Source organism: Bactrocera tryoni, chromosome 4, assembly GCF_016617805.1.
Source record: "Bactrocera tryoni isolate S06 chromosome 4, CSIRO_BtryS06_freeze2, whole genome shotgun sequence".
Classification (NCBI taxonomy): Eukaryota; Metazoa; Arthropoda; class Insecta; order Diptera; family Tephritidae; genus Bactrocera; species Bactrocera tryoni.
In genome coordinates, this window is record NC_052502.1 from 39,740,658 (window position 1) to 39,757,896 (window position 17,239).

General features: G+C 35.8%; 2 protein-coding genes across 4 annotated transcripts; both read left to right on the forward strand.

Annotated features, from left to right (window-relative positions):
* The first annotated feature begins 298 nt into the window (after positions 1-298).
* On the forward strand, positions 299-12,285 carry LOC120775755 (spectrin beta chain). 3 transcript variants are annotated; one of them, XM_040106085.1, is made up of 9 exons: positions 299-436; positions 1,770-2,249; positions 2,335-7,921; positions 7,998-8,194; positions 9,029-9,203; positions 10,937-10,987; positions 11,528-11,631; positions 11,692-11,858; positions 11,928-12,285. In XM_040106085.1, the coding sequence occupies exons 2-9, from the start codon at positions 1,788-1,790 to the stop codon at positions 12,112-12,114; spliced, it is 6,930 nt and encodes a 2,309-aa protein (XP_039962019.1). In that variant the 5' UTR covers positions 299-436; positions 1,770-1,787; the 3' UTR covers positions 12,115-12,285. The 3 variants fall into 3 exon arrangements, with proteins under 3 accessions (XP_039962019.1, XP_039962022.1, XP_039962020.1); XM_040106086.1 differs by lacking the exon at positions 299-436 and adding an exon at positions 620-697; XM_040106088.1 differs by lacking the exon at positions 10,937-10,987.
* Positions 12,286-14,479: 2,194 nt separating this feature from the next.
* Positions 14,480-16,764, forward strand: LOC120773432 (signal recognition particle receptor subunit alpha homolog). Its single transcript, XM_040102313.1, has 3 exons — positions 14,480-14,690; positions 14,746-15,381; positions 15,566-16,764. Exons 1-3 carry the CDS (start codon positions 14,574-14,576, stop codon positions 16,637-16,639), a joined length of 1,827 nt encoding a protein of 608 aa, XP_039958247.1. The 5' UTR covers positions 14,480-14,573; the 3' UTR covers positions 16,640-16,764.
* The last annotated feature ends 475 nt before the right edge of the window (positions 16,765-17,239 follow it).

Below are 17,239 nucleotides of genomic sequence, written 5' to 3' on the forward strand. Positions count from 1 at the left end.
AAACTTTCTAAAAGGTGATAACTCTTCTATACGTACAATTGTATAAATAAATGCAATATATAAAGATTTAAACATGGATGCCACTTTAAATATTTGAAAGTTTTGCACGTTGTTGCCTTGGCAAACAGTGCTATGTAATTGATAAGAATATTTCATTTCACACCCGAACAGACCTATTCCTATTGGCATAAACAGACATTTGTTCTGGTTGGAAAATTGCAACCATGGTTGTATATTGTCGATAGTGCAGGTTATGCCGTATAAAGACAACATATACATAATTTTTCACTTCTCTATAGTTGTCGTTCTGCTGTTGTTTCCGAAGATTAATTTTTATAAGAAATTGAATGTTTAAAAGAATATTACCTTAATAAACGCCTAAATTTTAAACAAACGAAGTGAGAATTAATACATAAAATACAAAATACAGAGAGCGGTATGTATTGTTAATGTTTATTGAAAGGTTTTTACTGAACATTAAAACATAAAAAGACAACGCCCAGGAAAGCGTTGAAGAGGCTGTGGTGTGGTGGTAGAAAATTGGAACACAAGTATGTAATAGCATTGAGTGGTGTTTATAAAATTGTTCACTGTCATTGATGACATCACCTCGCTTACTCTATTCATTCTAGTAGTATTATCATGGGTCGTGAACATTAATTATATTTAACATGAACTAGGAAGCCTAATTTAAAAGGTGATTCCATTAAAAAATATATACATATTTATAGCTAATAATAGACAGTGAAAAAATTTCGAAAACAAAAATATAAAAGTGTTTAAATTAATACATAGAAATCTACAAATACGTGTGTGAGTTTTTAATCTAGGTGCTTCAGTGAAAGTGCTAACTTTATTTGGTAAACCTGGAGTGCGTGAATAATCTACTCAAATAATGTGAAAATTAGATGTGGTTTTCTTATCGGAGTAGAGAATTTTGAAATTCAGATTAAACGCTAATATAAAAAATAAAGTTCTTGAGTACATATGCAATTTCTTATTATTCATAATTAGGTATGTATGTATTTATACAAATGCGGTCGGAAAAGTAACCAAATGTTAAATTCTTCATTTCCTCTTATTTCTAAACATAAATATCTACATTTATTCACTATTGATCAATATTTTATTACGTAATTGATAATGACCGCAGTCAGTCATATTTACCTGTATACAGTAAGAACTTCTACAACTACATACATGCATATGCAAGTGACCAAACTTTGCGGCATCAGCAGTTAAAAATCATTTAGAGAATTCAGTATATTAGGATATACTAATGGTCCAATTTATTTGCAAATTGTAGTTTTTTAATATTTATATAGTACTAATGCAATTTAATTCAGTACTTTCGTTTCTGAACTTATAAAAAATCTTAACAAGTATTTGAATAATTCGTGTTAACTTTAATTTAACCAAAATATATGTGCTATGGAACGTTCGTTGACTTACGTATCTATATCTTATCTTATGTTATGCGTTACACATTTGATTTTAATACACTGTTCACATGGATGTGTTGCTAACTATGAGCACATACATGCGTAAGCACAGTAGGGCGTTGTACAAACTATAATGCGCTTAATTAATTTGTAGAAATATGATGAACGGCATATAGAGAGATACTAATTTCCTCCATTTTAAGTTTACAGTATAGAATTACCTTTTTGTAATAATTCATAGATATAGATATTTAATACGGTTCTCACAACTTGAACAAAATTAAAAATTTTAATAAAATTGTTATTCCTTTCTATATATTTTTTTAGATATAACTTATCGACAAAATGACGACCGACATTTCAATTGTTCGATGGGATCCTAGTCAGGGTCCTGGAAACGAATATATCGATGAATACGAATATGATGGAGGGAATTCCAGCTCTAGACTTTTTGAAAGATCGCGTATAAAGGCTCTTGCTGAAGAACGAGAAAATGTTCAAAAGAAAACATTTACAAAGTGGGTTAATTCACATTTGTGTAGAGTTAACTGCAGGATAGGAGATTTGTATGTAGATATGCGTGACGGAAAATACCTTATAAAACTGTTAGAAGTATTATCTGGTGAACGTCTACCAAAACCAACAAAAGGTAAAATGAGGATCCATTGCTTGGAAAACGTGGACAAAGCTCTACAATTTTTACGTGAGCAACGCGTACATTTAGAAAATATAGGATCGCATGACATTGTAGATGGAAACGCTTCTTTAAATTTGGGCTTAATTTGGACCATCATCTTGCGATTTCAGGTAAATTATTATTATTATTTTGTATTTTAATATACAAATTCTGTAAATGGTTCATATAAAATGGTTTCTACTAATTGTTTCTCAGATACAAGACATCACAATTGAAGAAGTCGACAACAAAGAAACTAAATCTGCTAAGGATGCTTTACTTTTGTGGTGTCAAATGAAAACTGCTGGATACAATAATGTGAATGTAAGGAACTTCACCACTTCTTGGCGAGACGGACTCGCATTCAATGCAATAATTCATAAACACCGTCCTGATTTGGTGCAATTTGAAAAGTTGTCCAAAGCGAACCCCTTGTATAATCTGAACAATGCCTTCGACGTTGCTGAAGATAAGTTAGGTCTTGCAAAGTTACTCGATGCCGAAGATGTATTTGTCGACCATCCCGATGAAAAGTCTATTATCACTTATGTGGTTACCTATTATCATTACTTCAGTAAGCTAAAGCAAGAAACAGTGCAAGGCAAACGAATCGGGAAAGTTGTGGGCATTGCCATGGAAAATGATAAAATGATTAATGACTATGAACATTTTACAAGTGATTTACTAAAATGGATCGAAACAACTATTCAAGCCCTTGGAGAAAGAGAATTTGAAAACTCTTTAGCGGGAGTGCAAAGTCAATTAGCTCAATTTTCAAATTATCGAACTATTGAAAAGCCTCCGAAGTTTGTAGAAAAAGGTAATTTAGAAGTGTTGTTATTCACGCTTCAATCGAAAATGCGGGCAAACAATCAGAAACCTTATACCCCTAAGGAAGGAAAAATGATTTCTGATATAAATAAGGCTTGGGAGCGTTTAGAGAAAGCAGAACATGAGCGAGAGTTAGCATTGAGAGAAGAGCTTATTCGCCAAGAGAAGTTGGAACAACTGGCTGCTCGTTTTGATAGAAAAGCTTCAATGAGGGAAACTTGGCTTTCCGAGAACCAAAGACTAGTAAGTCAGGATAACTTCGGATTCGATTTAGCAGCGGTAGAAGCTGCAGCAAAGAAACACGAAGCTATTGAAACAGACATATTTGCTTATGAAGAACGTGTACAAGCAGTCATTGCTGTGTGCGACGAATTAGAATCAGAACGTTACCACGATGTTAAGCGAATATTGCTGCGTAAGGAAAATGTTATGCGATTATGGACGTACTTGCTGGAACTATTACGCGCACGTAGAATGCGTTTAGAAATATCGTTGCAATTACAACAAAACTTCCAAGAAATGCTTTATATTTTGGATAATATGGAGGAAATCAGGCAGCTACTTTTAACTGATGACTATGGAAAACACCTTATGGGTGTAGAAGACTTACTTCAAAAGCATTCCCTTGTCGAAGCAGATATCAACATTCTTGGAGAACGTGTTAAAGTTGTAGTCCAAAATTCTCAGAAATTCTTAAGTGATGATCCAGAGTCGTATAAACCTTGTGACCCTGAAATCATTGTTAGCCGTGTTCAACAATTAGAGGATGCATATGCTGAATTGGTTCGTCTAGCTGTGGAGCGCAGAAGTCGCCTGGAAGAAAGTCGAAAATTGTGGCAATTCTATTGGGATACAGCTGATGAAGAAAATTGGATAAAAGAAAAAGAACAAATCGTATCCACCGATGAAATTGGACACGATTTAACTACAGTAAATTTATTATTGAGCAAACATAAGGCATTAGAATCCGAAATTACGTCGCATGATCCTCAATTGCAAGGTGTTGCTAAAATAGGTGCCGAATTAATTACTGAAGGACACTTTGGAGCTGATCGTATTAAGGATCGTTTGAAGGAAATTCTTTCTAAATGGGATCATCTGTTAGATTTGACTAAGTACAGACGTCAACGTCTAGAAAATGCTGTAGAATACTTCCAATTATTTGCTGACGCTGATGATGTAGACAATTGGATGCTCGATACGCTAAGAATCGTTTCGAGCGAAGATGTTGGACGCGATGAAGCCAACGTACAGTCGTTGCTTAAAAAGCATAAGGATGTTGCAGATGAACTTAAGAATTACGCTGAAGTTATTAACGCTTTACACAAGCAAGCTGAAGATTTAAAATTGAACGACACAGAAAAGGCCAATGTAGATAAGCGTCTAGAAGCAATTGACACTAGATACAAAGAGTTGACCGAATTGGCGAAATTGCGAAAACAACGACTATTAGATGCACTCAGCCTCTATAAGTTGATGTCTGAAGCGGACGGTGTTGAGCAATGGATAAAAGAAAAGACCAAAATGTTAGATACAATGACGCCCGGAAAAGACATTGAAGATGTCGAAATAATGAAGCATCGCTTCGAAGGTTTTGACAAGGAGATGAATGCCAATGCTTCTCGTGTTGCCGTAGTTAATCAATTAGCTAGGCAACTGTTGCATGTTGAACATCCTAATTCAGACGAAATATTGGAAAGGCAGAACCATCTCAATCAGGAGTGGTCTACTTTACGCGAAAAAGCAGAAGCTAAAATGGATGATTTGAAATCTGCCCATGGAGTGCAAACATTCTATATTGAATGTAGAGAAACGATATCATGGATCGAAGACAAAAAACGCATTTTAACTGAAACCGATAGCCTAGAGATGGACTTGACTGGTGTGATGACTTTGCAAAGACGTCTAAGTGGTATGGAAAGAGATTTGGCAGCTATTCAAGCTAAACTATCTAGTTTAAGCAAAGAAGCTGATAGTATTGAGAATGAACATCCAGAGGAGGCACAAATAATCCGTGATAGAATTTCTCAAATAGAGCTAATTTGGGAGCAATTAACCCAAATGCTGAAGGAACGCGACTCTAAATTGGAAGAAGCGGGTGATTTACATAGATTTTTGCGTGATTTGGACCATTTCCAGACATGGTTGACCAAAACCCAAACTGACGTGGCATCTGAAGATACTCCAACTTCCTTGCCTGAAGCTGAGAAGCTTCTAAATCAACATCAATCAATTCGCGAGGAAATTGATAATTACACAGAAGATTATAAGAACATGATGGAATATGGTGAGCGTTTAACATCAGAATCGAATACGTCGGACGATCCACAATATATGTTCCTTCGTGAGAGATTAAATGCGTTGAAAGATGGTTGGGAGGAATTGCATCAAATGTGGGAAAATAGACAAGTGTTGCTCTCACAAAGTCTGGATCAACAGTTATTCAATAGAGATGCACGTCAAACCGAAGTGCTATTAAGTCAACAAGAACATTTCCTTAGTAAGGATGATACTCCAGTTAATTTAGAGCAAGCTGAGAACCAACTTAAACGTCATGAAGCATTCCTCACTACCATGGAGGCAAATGATGATAAGATAAATACTTTGTTGCAAGTAGCTGACACCCTTGTGGAGAAAGAACATTTTGACGCTGAGAAAATCGGAAAGCGAGCTGAAAATATTGCAAGTCGTCGTGACGATAATCGCCAACGAGCTTTGGATCAGCACGAAAAGTTAAAGAATCAAGTGAAATTGCATGAATTTTTACAGGATCTTGAAGAATTGGCTGAATGGGTACAAGAAAGATATGTAACATCCCAAGATGAGACCTACAGGAGCGCTAAAACAATCCATTCTAAATGGACACGACATCAAGCTTTTGAAGCAGAAATTGCCGCCAATAAAGAACGTTTATTTGAAGCAGAAAAGGCAGCTCAGGATTTGTCTAAAGAGAAACCAGAATTCAAAGATATTATAGAACCAAAGTTAAAAGAACTGGCCAAACAATTCGAAGATTTAGAGGTGCACACAAAAGAGAAAGGCGCAATGTTATTCGATGCAAACCGCGAAGTTCTGGTACAACAAACTTGCGACGATATCGATTCCTATATTACCGACTTGGAAAAACAAATCGTCAATGCTGACACTGGCAATGACCTGACGTCAGTTAACATTCTTATGCAGAAGCAACAAGTCATACAAACTCAAATGGCAGCTAAGGAACGACAGGTAGAGGAGATCGACAAACAAACTGAATATTTGCAAAAGACAACTCCATTAGAGAAGATCGAACCAATTGTCACCAAGAAAACGGCAGTTCTTGATAGATTTGAAAAAATCAAAGCACCACTAGTGGAACGCCAAAAGCAACTGGAAAAGAAGAAGGAAGCATTCCAATTCTGCCGGGATGTTGAAGACGAAAAGTTGTGGATTGACGAAAAGTTACCTTTAGCTACTTCAAAAGATTATGGTAACTCATTGTTTAATGTCCATGTACTGAAAAAGAAAAATCAATCTCTTGCTACCGAAATTGATAACCACGAACCTAGGATAATGGCTATATGCAATAACGGCAGAAAACTAATAGATGAAGGTCATGAAGATGCTAAGAAGTTTGAGAGTCTGATTAGTGATCTAACTCAGAAATGGCAAGAACTTAAAGATGCTATTGATAATCGTAAGAGAAATCTTTTAGAATCAGAAAAGGTACAACAATACTTTTTCGATGCGCAAGAGGCTGAATCGTGGATGAGCGAACAGGAGTTATACATGATGGTGGAGGATCGTGGAAAGGATGAGATCAGTGCCCAAAATCTAATGAAGAAACATGAAAACTTAGAACAATCTGTTGAAGACTATGCCAATACAATTAGGCAATTAGGTGAAGTTGCACGCCAATTCAATACCGAGGACAGCGGTAGTGGTGATGCCGTGTCTCTTAAGCAATCCCAATTGGACAAACTTTACGCTGGCCTTAAGGATTTGGCTGGCGAACGTCGGGCGCGCTTGAATGAAGCTCTACAATTATTTATGTTGAGCAGAGAAGTTGATGACTTGGAACAATGGATTACAGACCGGGAAGTTGTTGCTGGATCCCAAGAACTTGGACAAGATTATGATCACGTAACATTACTTTCGGAACGCTTTGATGAATTTGCACGTGATACTGAAGCCGTTGGCGGCGAACGGGTTGCTAAAGTTAACAATATTGCTGACAACTTAATTCAAGCTGGTCATTCAGATTCGGCTACAATTGCTGAATGGAAAGATAACTTGAATGAATCATGGCAAGATCTTTTGGAACTGATTGAAACACGCACTCAAATGTTGGCTGCCTCCAAGGAACTTCACAAATTCTTCCATGATTGTAAAGATATCCTTAGTCGTATCATTGAGAAGCAACATGGTGTTTCGGATGAATTGGGACGAGATGCGGGATCTGTATCGACTTTGCAACGAAAACACCACAACTTCATGCAAGACCTTATGACTCTTTATTCACAAGTACAACAAATTCAAGAGGAATCAGCGAAACTACAAGACTCATACGCTGGTGACAAAGCCAAGGAAATTACTAACCGAGAGCAAGAGGTCCTACACGCATGGTCTAATTTGCAAGCTATGTGTGACGCTCGTAAGCAAAAACTCGCTGACACGGGCGATCTATTTAGATTCTTTAATATGGTTCGCATATTAATGATATGGATGGAGGATCTTGTGCGACAAATGAACACATCTGAGAAACCTAGAGATGTTTCAGGTGTTGAACTACTCATGAATAATCACCAAAGTCTGAAAGCTGAAATTGATACACGAGAAGATAACTTCGCCGCTTGTATATCTCTTGGTAAAGAGTTATTAGCAAGAAGTCATTATGCATCAGCCGATATTAAAGATAGGCTTCTGCAGTTGAACAACAGTCGAAATGCCTTGCTACGACGTTGGGAAGAGAGATGGGAGAACTTACAACTAAGTAAATGAGTTATATATTAAATTACAATTGAAACGATTTTAATTTCTATCTTTTCATTTTGTATTTTCAAATATAGTATTAGAGGTATACCAGTTCGCCAGAGATGCTGCCGTTGCTGAGGCTTGGCTTATTGCCCAAGAACCTTATCTTTTGTCTTCAGAATTGGGTCACACCATTGATGAAGTTGAGAACCTAATTAAAAAACATGAAGCATTCGAAAAATCTGCTGCTGCCCAAGAAGAACGCTTTAGTGCTCTTGAGCGCTTAACAACTGTAAGTATTTTGACTACACATCGCCACAGTAATGAATTGCACATTTTTATAAGATTAGGTAGTCCTTCAATCATACCAATAGAATTGTGAAAAAAATGATTAACTAAGTTCGGGTTGTTCAGAGATATAAATCAATAATACAATTTTGAGAATAGTTTATTACGTTGTAAACAATATGATATTTAATATACGTTTGTGCTTACATAAAAAGGGGTGATTCACTTCTTTCGGGGTAGAACCGATACCAGGGTCATTAAGGACACCTCAAGTGTCTTCGTGGCTTACCTGAAGCCCGCACTTAAACCCCATACAGAGTGTAAGGGGACTATTAAAAGACCATTTGCAGCGAAAAACCCGTCATAATAGACTTCATTCTAGCAAATTCGAAAGGACGAATGGAGCAAAAATTCTCCTGGCGAATGTAACTTACAGATTTGTAAAAAGAGCTAAAGCTGTAAAGAGCTGCAGGGAGGTAATTTTCCAAAAGAAGTCTCCAATAAACTACTGGACTAAATAGATCAAATTTTTTATACAAAACATCGGAATCTAATACTTGACAGTTTTTTTTGCTGCAGTTGGCTTAATGATATGAGCACAAAAAATACAATGAAGAACAAATTAAATTTTTTAACATTAAAATTAACCTTTAAAAAACTATAAATACTATACATTAAAAGTCGATTCTTTTTATTTTGCGAAACTTGTTTTTTCGATTTATCAATAAAATCTAACTTTTAGGAATTTGTACATCATAACTTGTCGTGGCTTAATTGTGTTAGCACAAGTGTATATTGTTTAAATATGTATATACATATATATATTTTTTTGTTTTAGTTTGAGCTTAAGGAAATCAAGAGGCGTCAGGAATTGGCGGAGGAAGCTGAGAGGCAGCGAGTAAAAGAGGAATTGGAGGCTAAAGCAGCTTTGGAAGCTGCTGAACAAGCTAAACGGGAAGCAGAGAGACGTGATATTGTCGATGCGGCAGCAGCAGCGGCTGAAGAATCAGCAGGTAATTTTGATTTTATTTTTATTTCATAACAACAGTAACATAATTTAAAAAGAATTTTTAAATATTATAATATTTGTGAATTTTATTTTGTTGCTCATATCTTTTGATACTCTTGCAATATGTTGCTACAGAGCATAATACTTTTGTTCACATAGCGGATATTTGCATCACCTAAAACTAATAAAAAATTTATATATACATATAAATGATTAGGATGACGAGACGGGTTGAAATCCGAATCTGTCTGTCCGTCTGTCTGTGAAAGCTGCAATTGGAGTAAAAATTGAGATATCTCTATGAAACAAGTTCGTAGATGGATGCAATCGGAAACTGCTACGACCACAAACCGCATCCGCAAGATATTTCGTTTTGGCTTCGTTCACTACCAGACCCATTTGTTTCGCTTCTTTGTGCAACATCGAGAAAGCAGAACTAACATAAATCGTTTGGTATCGAACAGCCCGGAGAGGTCTTTCCAGATCCTGACTGAGCTTTTGGTATTGATCAACATCAGTTTACACAAGCGTATTAGTTTTGCTGGGATACCAAATTCAGATGTGGCGGCATAAAGGCAGCTTCTTTTCATGCTGTCAAAAGCAGATTTAAAGTCGACCGGTTGACTTTGCTCCTTATGTATTATTGATGGTATGTGAGGTACCTTAATAAAACTCAGACAGCATATTTTTCTGTTAATAATATTTAATAATGCCCAAAATGGATAAAAAACAGGTCAAAACTACAGCTATCTCTCATATACCTAATACAAGATTTTCAAACGTTTTGTTGGCTTTATACCGTATAAGTAAATCGGTCAATATGTATTAGCAAAATTAACTGAACTTATAATATTGGATATACTTTAGTTTAATGCGGAAAATATGTAAAATTATATTAAACTACATATAATAATTTCCGTTATTCTAAGAAATCTTATTATGGTTTAGCGCTGAAGCATGAATGGAGTTGGTTGAGGACAACCTAAATATTCTTACCATCCTAACCTTTAGATAACCTTTAGAACAACAACAATGAAGTTGGTCAATAATCTCATATCCTTATTATCAATTTCGATCATCTTGTTGTCGTTTTGCACATTAACTCATCGATTAAATTTAGGCTATTCGGTTTAGTTTATATCACATATATCTTCTTTGAAGTTGATTTTAACTGACGTGAAATAAAATATTTCAATAAAATTATATGAGTCGATGACCAGAATATAACTTAATAAAATACCTAAGTTGATTGTAATTCAATCACGATTTCGTCGAATAACAAATGTCGAATTCTTTTGCAAAATTTTTAAAAATAAAGTTTTGCCAACACCTGATTGTAATTCACCAGATTTGATCCTTGCAAGTTGCAGAAGTACAAAATGTTCGGTTACTCCCGAACTTATTCTATTAGATATTGACAATCGAATGACGGTATGTAGAATATAAGCTTTTTCTGCCCGAATTTTAACTTGCGATCTATCTCACAGTTACGAACTATAAAGAGAGGAAATAAAAGTTGAAAATTAAGAAACCTTAAACTCTTTTTTTATGTTTCAATTTATAATTCACATTTTGTCCAATTCTTTTTTTTACTTTCATTTTGATGTTCTTAAATAAATTATTTGCTTAATTGTTGCATTGGAAAGTATGTAATTTTGAATATATAACTTTTAGTCATATAAACTGTTTAATATCGGTCTCATATTTTACTTAAATATTTTTGCTGCCATGGAAAAGTCGTAGTAGATACATCTGTTGATGTGGAACGTACTGTAGAGCCACAAACAGGTATTTTAATTAATCTGTGATAAAAACATGTTCAGAAAATGGTCATGTAACTAAAACAAATAATTTAAATAAGTGTATTATTTTGGTATATTTATGAAGCATATGTACATAGAGTACAAAGTATTTAAAGTTTAAGTTTAAGAAGTAGAAATGATTGGATTTGGAATGTATTGCATATGTTACGCTGGATTAGTGCATAATATTAGATACAGTTTGTAAAGGAAGTTATTTCTATTCATTGGGTGTCTAAATACATCGGAATGGAAGTAATATATTGTTGATAAAATCAGCGCAGTATTCTGATCACCCGTCACAAGTGTATTGCAGTTTTCTTATTCGTCTGCTTCTATAGACAGCTTTCGTGTCGCCTTGGCGCTTTAAGCATTTTTGCTGAATTTGTGGAAGGTTGTAGGCAACTATATTGTTTTTATTTGTATGGCCACGAATATACAACATATGCTTCTAAATATATTTTTATAAAACTTTTTTTCAAATTCAATATTTATACGTATGTAAAAATAAAAATTTTTTAATACTCAGAACATGCAACTTTGTCGGCTGGAGAAGGACAGGAAGGTTATCTCACAAGAAAGCATGAATGGGAATCTACTACGAAAAAAGCTTCGAATAGGTCTTGGGATAAGGTATGACTCGCTATTGTAAAAATATCAAGATTCATTTTCTGGATTATTTTTATTTTATAGGTATACGTAGTTGCAAAAGTAGGGCATTTATCATTCTACAAAGATCCAAAGGGTTATAAAAGTAATCCTGAATTGACTTTCCGTGGAGAGCCCAGTTATGATTTACAAGGTGCAGGTATTCAAATTGCTACCGATTATACCAAAAAGAAGCATGTCCTAAGAATAAAGTAAGTATAAGCAATGGTTTAATGAAATACATTAAATTTTTTCATAATATGTGTTTTCGTATTTTAAAGGCTTTCTGGGGGCGCTGAATTTTTATTACAAGCGCATGATGATGATGAAATGTCTCAGTGGGTATCGTCCCTGAAGGCCCAAAGTGATTCAGCAACCGTTGCTGAAAGCAGATCGCAAACATTACCAGCTACTTCTCAGAAGGATGAACCGAAACGCAGATCTTTCTTTACTCTTAAAAAAAAATAAAGTGAGGACGTTCATTATTAATAATAATATTAAATTTTGCTTACAAAATTGCACGACAAATATGCTAAATATATGTATATGTATCTTATTTATTAAAAACATGTATGCATTTCAATGTATTCAATAAAACATTTATTCCTCAAACTCTTATAGGGGAAGATCAATATTTAATTTATTTCAAATTAATTTGACTTTTTTCAATTTCTTTCTAAAAGATTTTAAAATCTTACCCTGCCTTGATCGGAATGTACTGGGTTTCCCACTCTTGAAGCAGCATATAGCAGTAGGGTTGCTCCCAAGATCACAACAAATCTGATTTTAAAAAATTTACTGTGAACTCCAAAGTATGGGGGAGATAGCTGCATTCGTGAACACGGAAAGTGCATCAATAGCTGCAATATCCAGAACGAAGCTGCGCAAGGGTCACTCGCGGCAACTCTATCTCTTCGTCTGCAATGGGTGGTGATTTGACTCCAAGAACGCCATTCACTGGAAGGGAGTCGGTGAAGTTGTTGATAGCTCTACTGTGAATGGTGATCAGTACCTGTCGGAAGTTAGTTGCGTTCGAAGTCCGGTCGGCGTACTGTTCGATGTCGTCGACGTAATTGAGGAAAGACCTCTTGATGTTTCTAGGAGGCGGTTCCGCTCCAATCAGGTGGTTGCTGCTCGGAGAGGAGTTCATTATGCTACTTAACGGGGGGAATAAGCGTCTAACTAATCGCGGTCGTATGAGGAATGAAGGAGCATAGGCTTTCAAATGTTACAATCTTAGGATTATTGACAGTCGGAATCTTGACGCCATCGACTGCAATATTAATCCTTCTTCCAGTTCGTAAATATGGTCGCTGTGGATTTGATAGGTAAAAGTGTTAGGTTTCGTGCAGAGAAGAAACGAGAAAGATCGGAGATATAGCTGTTTATCTTTGAACACATGCCATCGATTCCATTGCCCGACGTCAATATCGTACAATCATCAGCGTACGAGGTTATGGAAACTTCCTCTGGTGGGTGTGGGACTTTCGAGATGTAGAAGTTAAACAGTAGCGGGGAGAACACATCACCCTGCGGAACCCCCTGTTTAATTCTTCTTAGTTTAGATTTTTCTCCTCGAGACAGTACGGATGATTGCCGATCGCTCAGGTAGTTCATGGTCCACCTCTTCAGTCCTGGAGGGAGCGTAGTTTTATCAATGTCCTGGAGTGATTGACAGTGTCAAAAGCTTTTGAAAAGTCCAACGCTAGGAGGATCTTTCTCTCACAGGATGGTTTCTGGTTGAGGCCACGAACTATCTAAGCGTTTATGACGCTAAGTGCTATGGTGGTACTGTGCACTTTTCGGAATCCATGAGGGGGGTAGGCTCAAGTGATCAGTGAAGGTCGAGAGTAGCAAGGTCTCAAGTGTCTTCACTGCTGGGGAGAGGAGAGTTATCGGGCGATAGGACTCCCCTTTGTTGGCGGATTTCCCAGGTTTCAGTAGTGGGACCACTCTTCCGACTTTCCACTTTGAAGAGTGATCAGCGACATGTTGAGGACCTTGGTTAGATAGCTTACTCCCGTCGAGCCTAGATGCTTTAGCATCAGTGCCAATGGATTTGGATGATTTCGCTTTGTTGATGACATTCTGAACCTCCTCATCGGTGAAAGCAAGTGTTGCGCAGTCTTATGGCATTTTGCGCAGCCGCAAGCACATCGCTTGGTTTTGTCTACCGAATCTCCAAATTGAGATCCCTTATTCGGGGATCGGCATGGCGTAAGGTGTCGCGCTCATTAGCTAAAACGGGTGCTTCGGGTGGGAAATTTGGGCGGAAATACTAAAGCACCTTTAGCGCACTACCCATTCGTACCTAGTCGTTAGTGAATGTTAATTCCAGAATGGTGCCGAGTTGACGTCCTTGTCTTTTCTAGTTTCTGCTATTGTTTGACATATGTCGCTTGAAATCTGCCGCACTGTTTGTGTTTACAGCTTCAGAGGTAAGCAGTTTTTATATTGCAAATTAAATTATGTGCAAGTATATTAACAAAAAAAAATTTTAATATATTTAGATGGCAGAAAGTAAACAACGCACAGTTTGCTATCCATTTTTGCAATATTCTTAACTTTTTCGCACACTTTTATTTAACTTTTTTTTATTAAATGAACAAATTTCACTATCAGCTGTCTAAATGCACAAGTCTGCCGTCTGTCACCATAAAATTTCAATGCGCATTAGTGTTGCTTAAGGAGCATTAATTTTGCTCGTCTGTCAGGGCTGTTACCCAAAGTTTTCTACACAGTACCTGGCTTTATTTTGTACGAAGTTATCGCCTTTCAGTAAATCAGCTATCTGGCACCTACCTTTAGTTGACAGTTGAGCTGTATATAGTGACATACGTGACGTGATTGAAATGTTTATATGAATTTACGAAAATTGGTTGTTTCTGCTGTGACGTGTCAGGGGATGCATATTTAATTAATTTGATATGTTGGATTACGTAGTAGTGTTCACAAAAGGAGGTATAATCCTTTGGGATTATAATTCCTCTGAAATAACTTACTCTGCCTTCATAAATAATCTTATTAGAAGTTTCATACTTGAGGTATGTTGAATTTTATATTTATTTAGGGCTTTATTTATTGAGTAAATATTTATAGGATCGCAATACGGAATGTAAATATTTTGAAGAGGATAATTTAGCAGTACAATATAAACTTGATAATGAATTGGAACTGGTATATGCGGCTGTTTTTCAAAAAGTTATTAAATTAAATTATTTAGATGCATTTCTTGGAGAACTGCAGCAGGAATTCAGGAGAAAGTTTGCTGATATATTATCATCTGAAGGAAGACTTCCTACACAATACGATTTTAGTGCAGAATTTCGAAAAACGTTGACAGCTGTGGAAAAGTCGGCAAGTAAAGTTAGCAATGCACCGAAACAAATGCGCTCTTACAATGAATCCACAAAGTCAAAAAAAAATGTTGCGTCGATGTATGATGATAATAATAAAAATGAAATTGTAAAAAAAGTGGTCATACAGGAAACATCTAAACCCAAAGACATTAATTTAACAACAGAAAATTTAATTTTGGAAAACCGCAAGAGATTGAAGGAAAAAATGGCTGCCAAAAAAAGTCCTACAGAACCAAAATCAAAAGCAAATGCATCAGAAAAAGCTGGCAAAAAACCAAGAGTATGGGATTTAGGAGGTAGTTCAAAGGATGCGGTAATATTGGATAGATCAAAAGATCAGCACCAGGATGTTCAATATCAAAAAGTACAAAATAACGTAAGTTCGTTTACTTTCTTTTACCAAAAATACTTGTTTGGGAACCCGAAGATATACCAAATTTGCAAAAGCAATATTTAGTGTATGGTTACATCTTTATATTTAACAAATACGAATTATGACATATATTATGATAAATGGTCCATCCAATATGCCAATACCTAATGATTATCTTTACTTGCAGATTGTTGGTACAATGCAGGGTCGCATTCAAGACCTAGAGGTTGAAAGCGATGATGAATCAGTAGAACTTGACGAAACAAAGAGTGGTAATCCAAATAGCGGTACGAAAACTAGCGGCATTTTGTCTTATTTTAAAGGGATCGTTGGCTCTAAAACTTTGTCAAGAGTGGAACTGCAGCCAGCACTTGAGAAAATGAAAGATCATCTGATATCGAAAAACGTTGCGGCTGACATTGCTTACAAGTTGTGCGATTCTGTAGCTACTAATTTGGAGGGCAAATCACTGGGTACATTTGATTCAATTGCTTCATTGGTGAAAAACTCCTTAAATACTTCATTGGTACGTATATTGTCACCTAAGAGGAGAATAGACATTATACGAGATGCTCTGGAAGCAAAAAATAACGGCAGACCATATACAATAGCATTTTGTGGCGTTAATGGAGTAGGAAAATCAACAAATTTGGCCAAAATTTGTTTTTGGCTAATTGAAAACGATTTTAGTGTTCTAATTGCTGCCTGCGATACATTCCGAGCTGGCGCTGTGGAACAACTTAGGACACATACTCGCCATTTGAATGCTTTACACCCTCCAGAAAGACATAACAATCGAACCATGGTTCAACTGTATGAGAAAGGTTATGGGAAAGATGCTGCGGGAATTGCAATGGAAGCTATTAAATATGCCAATGACACAACCATTGATATTGTTTTGATCGATACAGCCGGTCGCATGCAAGACAATGAGCCCCTTATGAGATCATTATCGAAATTAATTAAAATAAACGATCCCGATTTGGTATTATTTGTTGGCGAAGCGCTTGTAGGGAATGAAGCTGTTGACCAACTTGTTAAATTTAATCAATCTCTCGCAGATTACTCTTCAAATGAAAATCCTCATATAATAGATGGAATTGTGCTTACAAAATTCGATACAATAGATGATAAAGTGGGGGCTGCTATTTCCATGACCTATATTACCGGTCAGCCGATTGTATTTGTTGGAACCGGACAGACTTATTCAGATCTTAAAGCTCTAAACGTTAACGCCGTGGTACATGCATTAATGAAATAAATTATTTACTTAATTCCCCTCCATTAATGGCAATTCGTTATTTTTCTTAATTATGCCATACTATTAGACCAGGTATAACATGATGTTAATTTATACACCAATAAAGAAAAAAATATTTTCATATATGTAATCGTTTTTAAATCACAAATAGATCGGTCGGTAAACGCAGTTTTTAACCACAGGTAATGGGGTATTTAACATTAGCAATTGTATTTCAATTTTCTTTATATATTTCTTAAGAGTTAACATTTTTTATTTTAAATATAATGTATGAAAATTGATCATGTACCTTGCGAGTATTTATATATTTTTATGATTATGAAATAAGTTGTCAGATTGTTACAAGAATATTAAGCTATTAGTTATGAAAACTTGATTCTAAAGGTTGTCAGAAGTTATACTCAAGAGAATGATTATTAATCAGCATATAATAATTTTCAGTGAAACTAACTGCAGTAGCGATCGAAATAAAGTTCGACTATTTTTGGGTATTAAAGAAAAAGAAATAGAAGACAAACTTCTAAAAGAAGGTGCCTCTGTCCCGCCGATGATGCCAGAGTACTCCTTCCCAATAGGTTCTCTTACGGTAAAAGAGGAAAA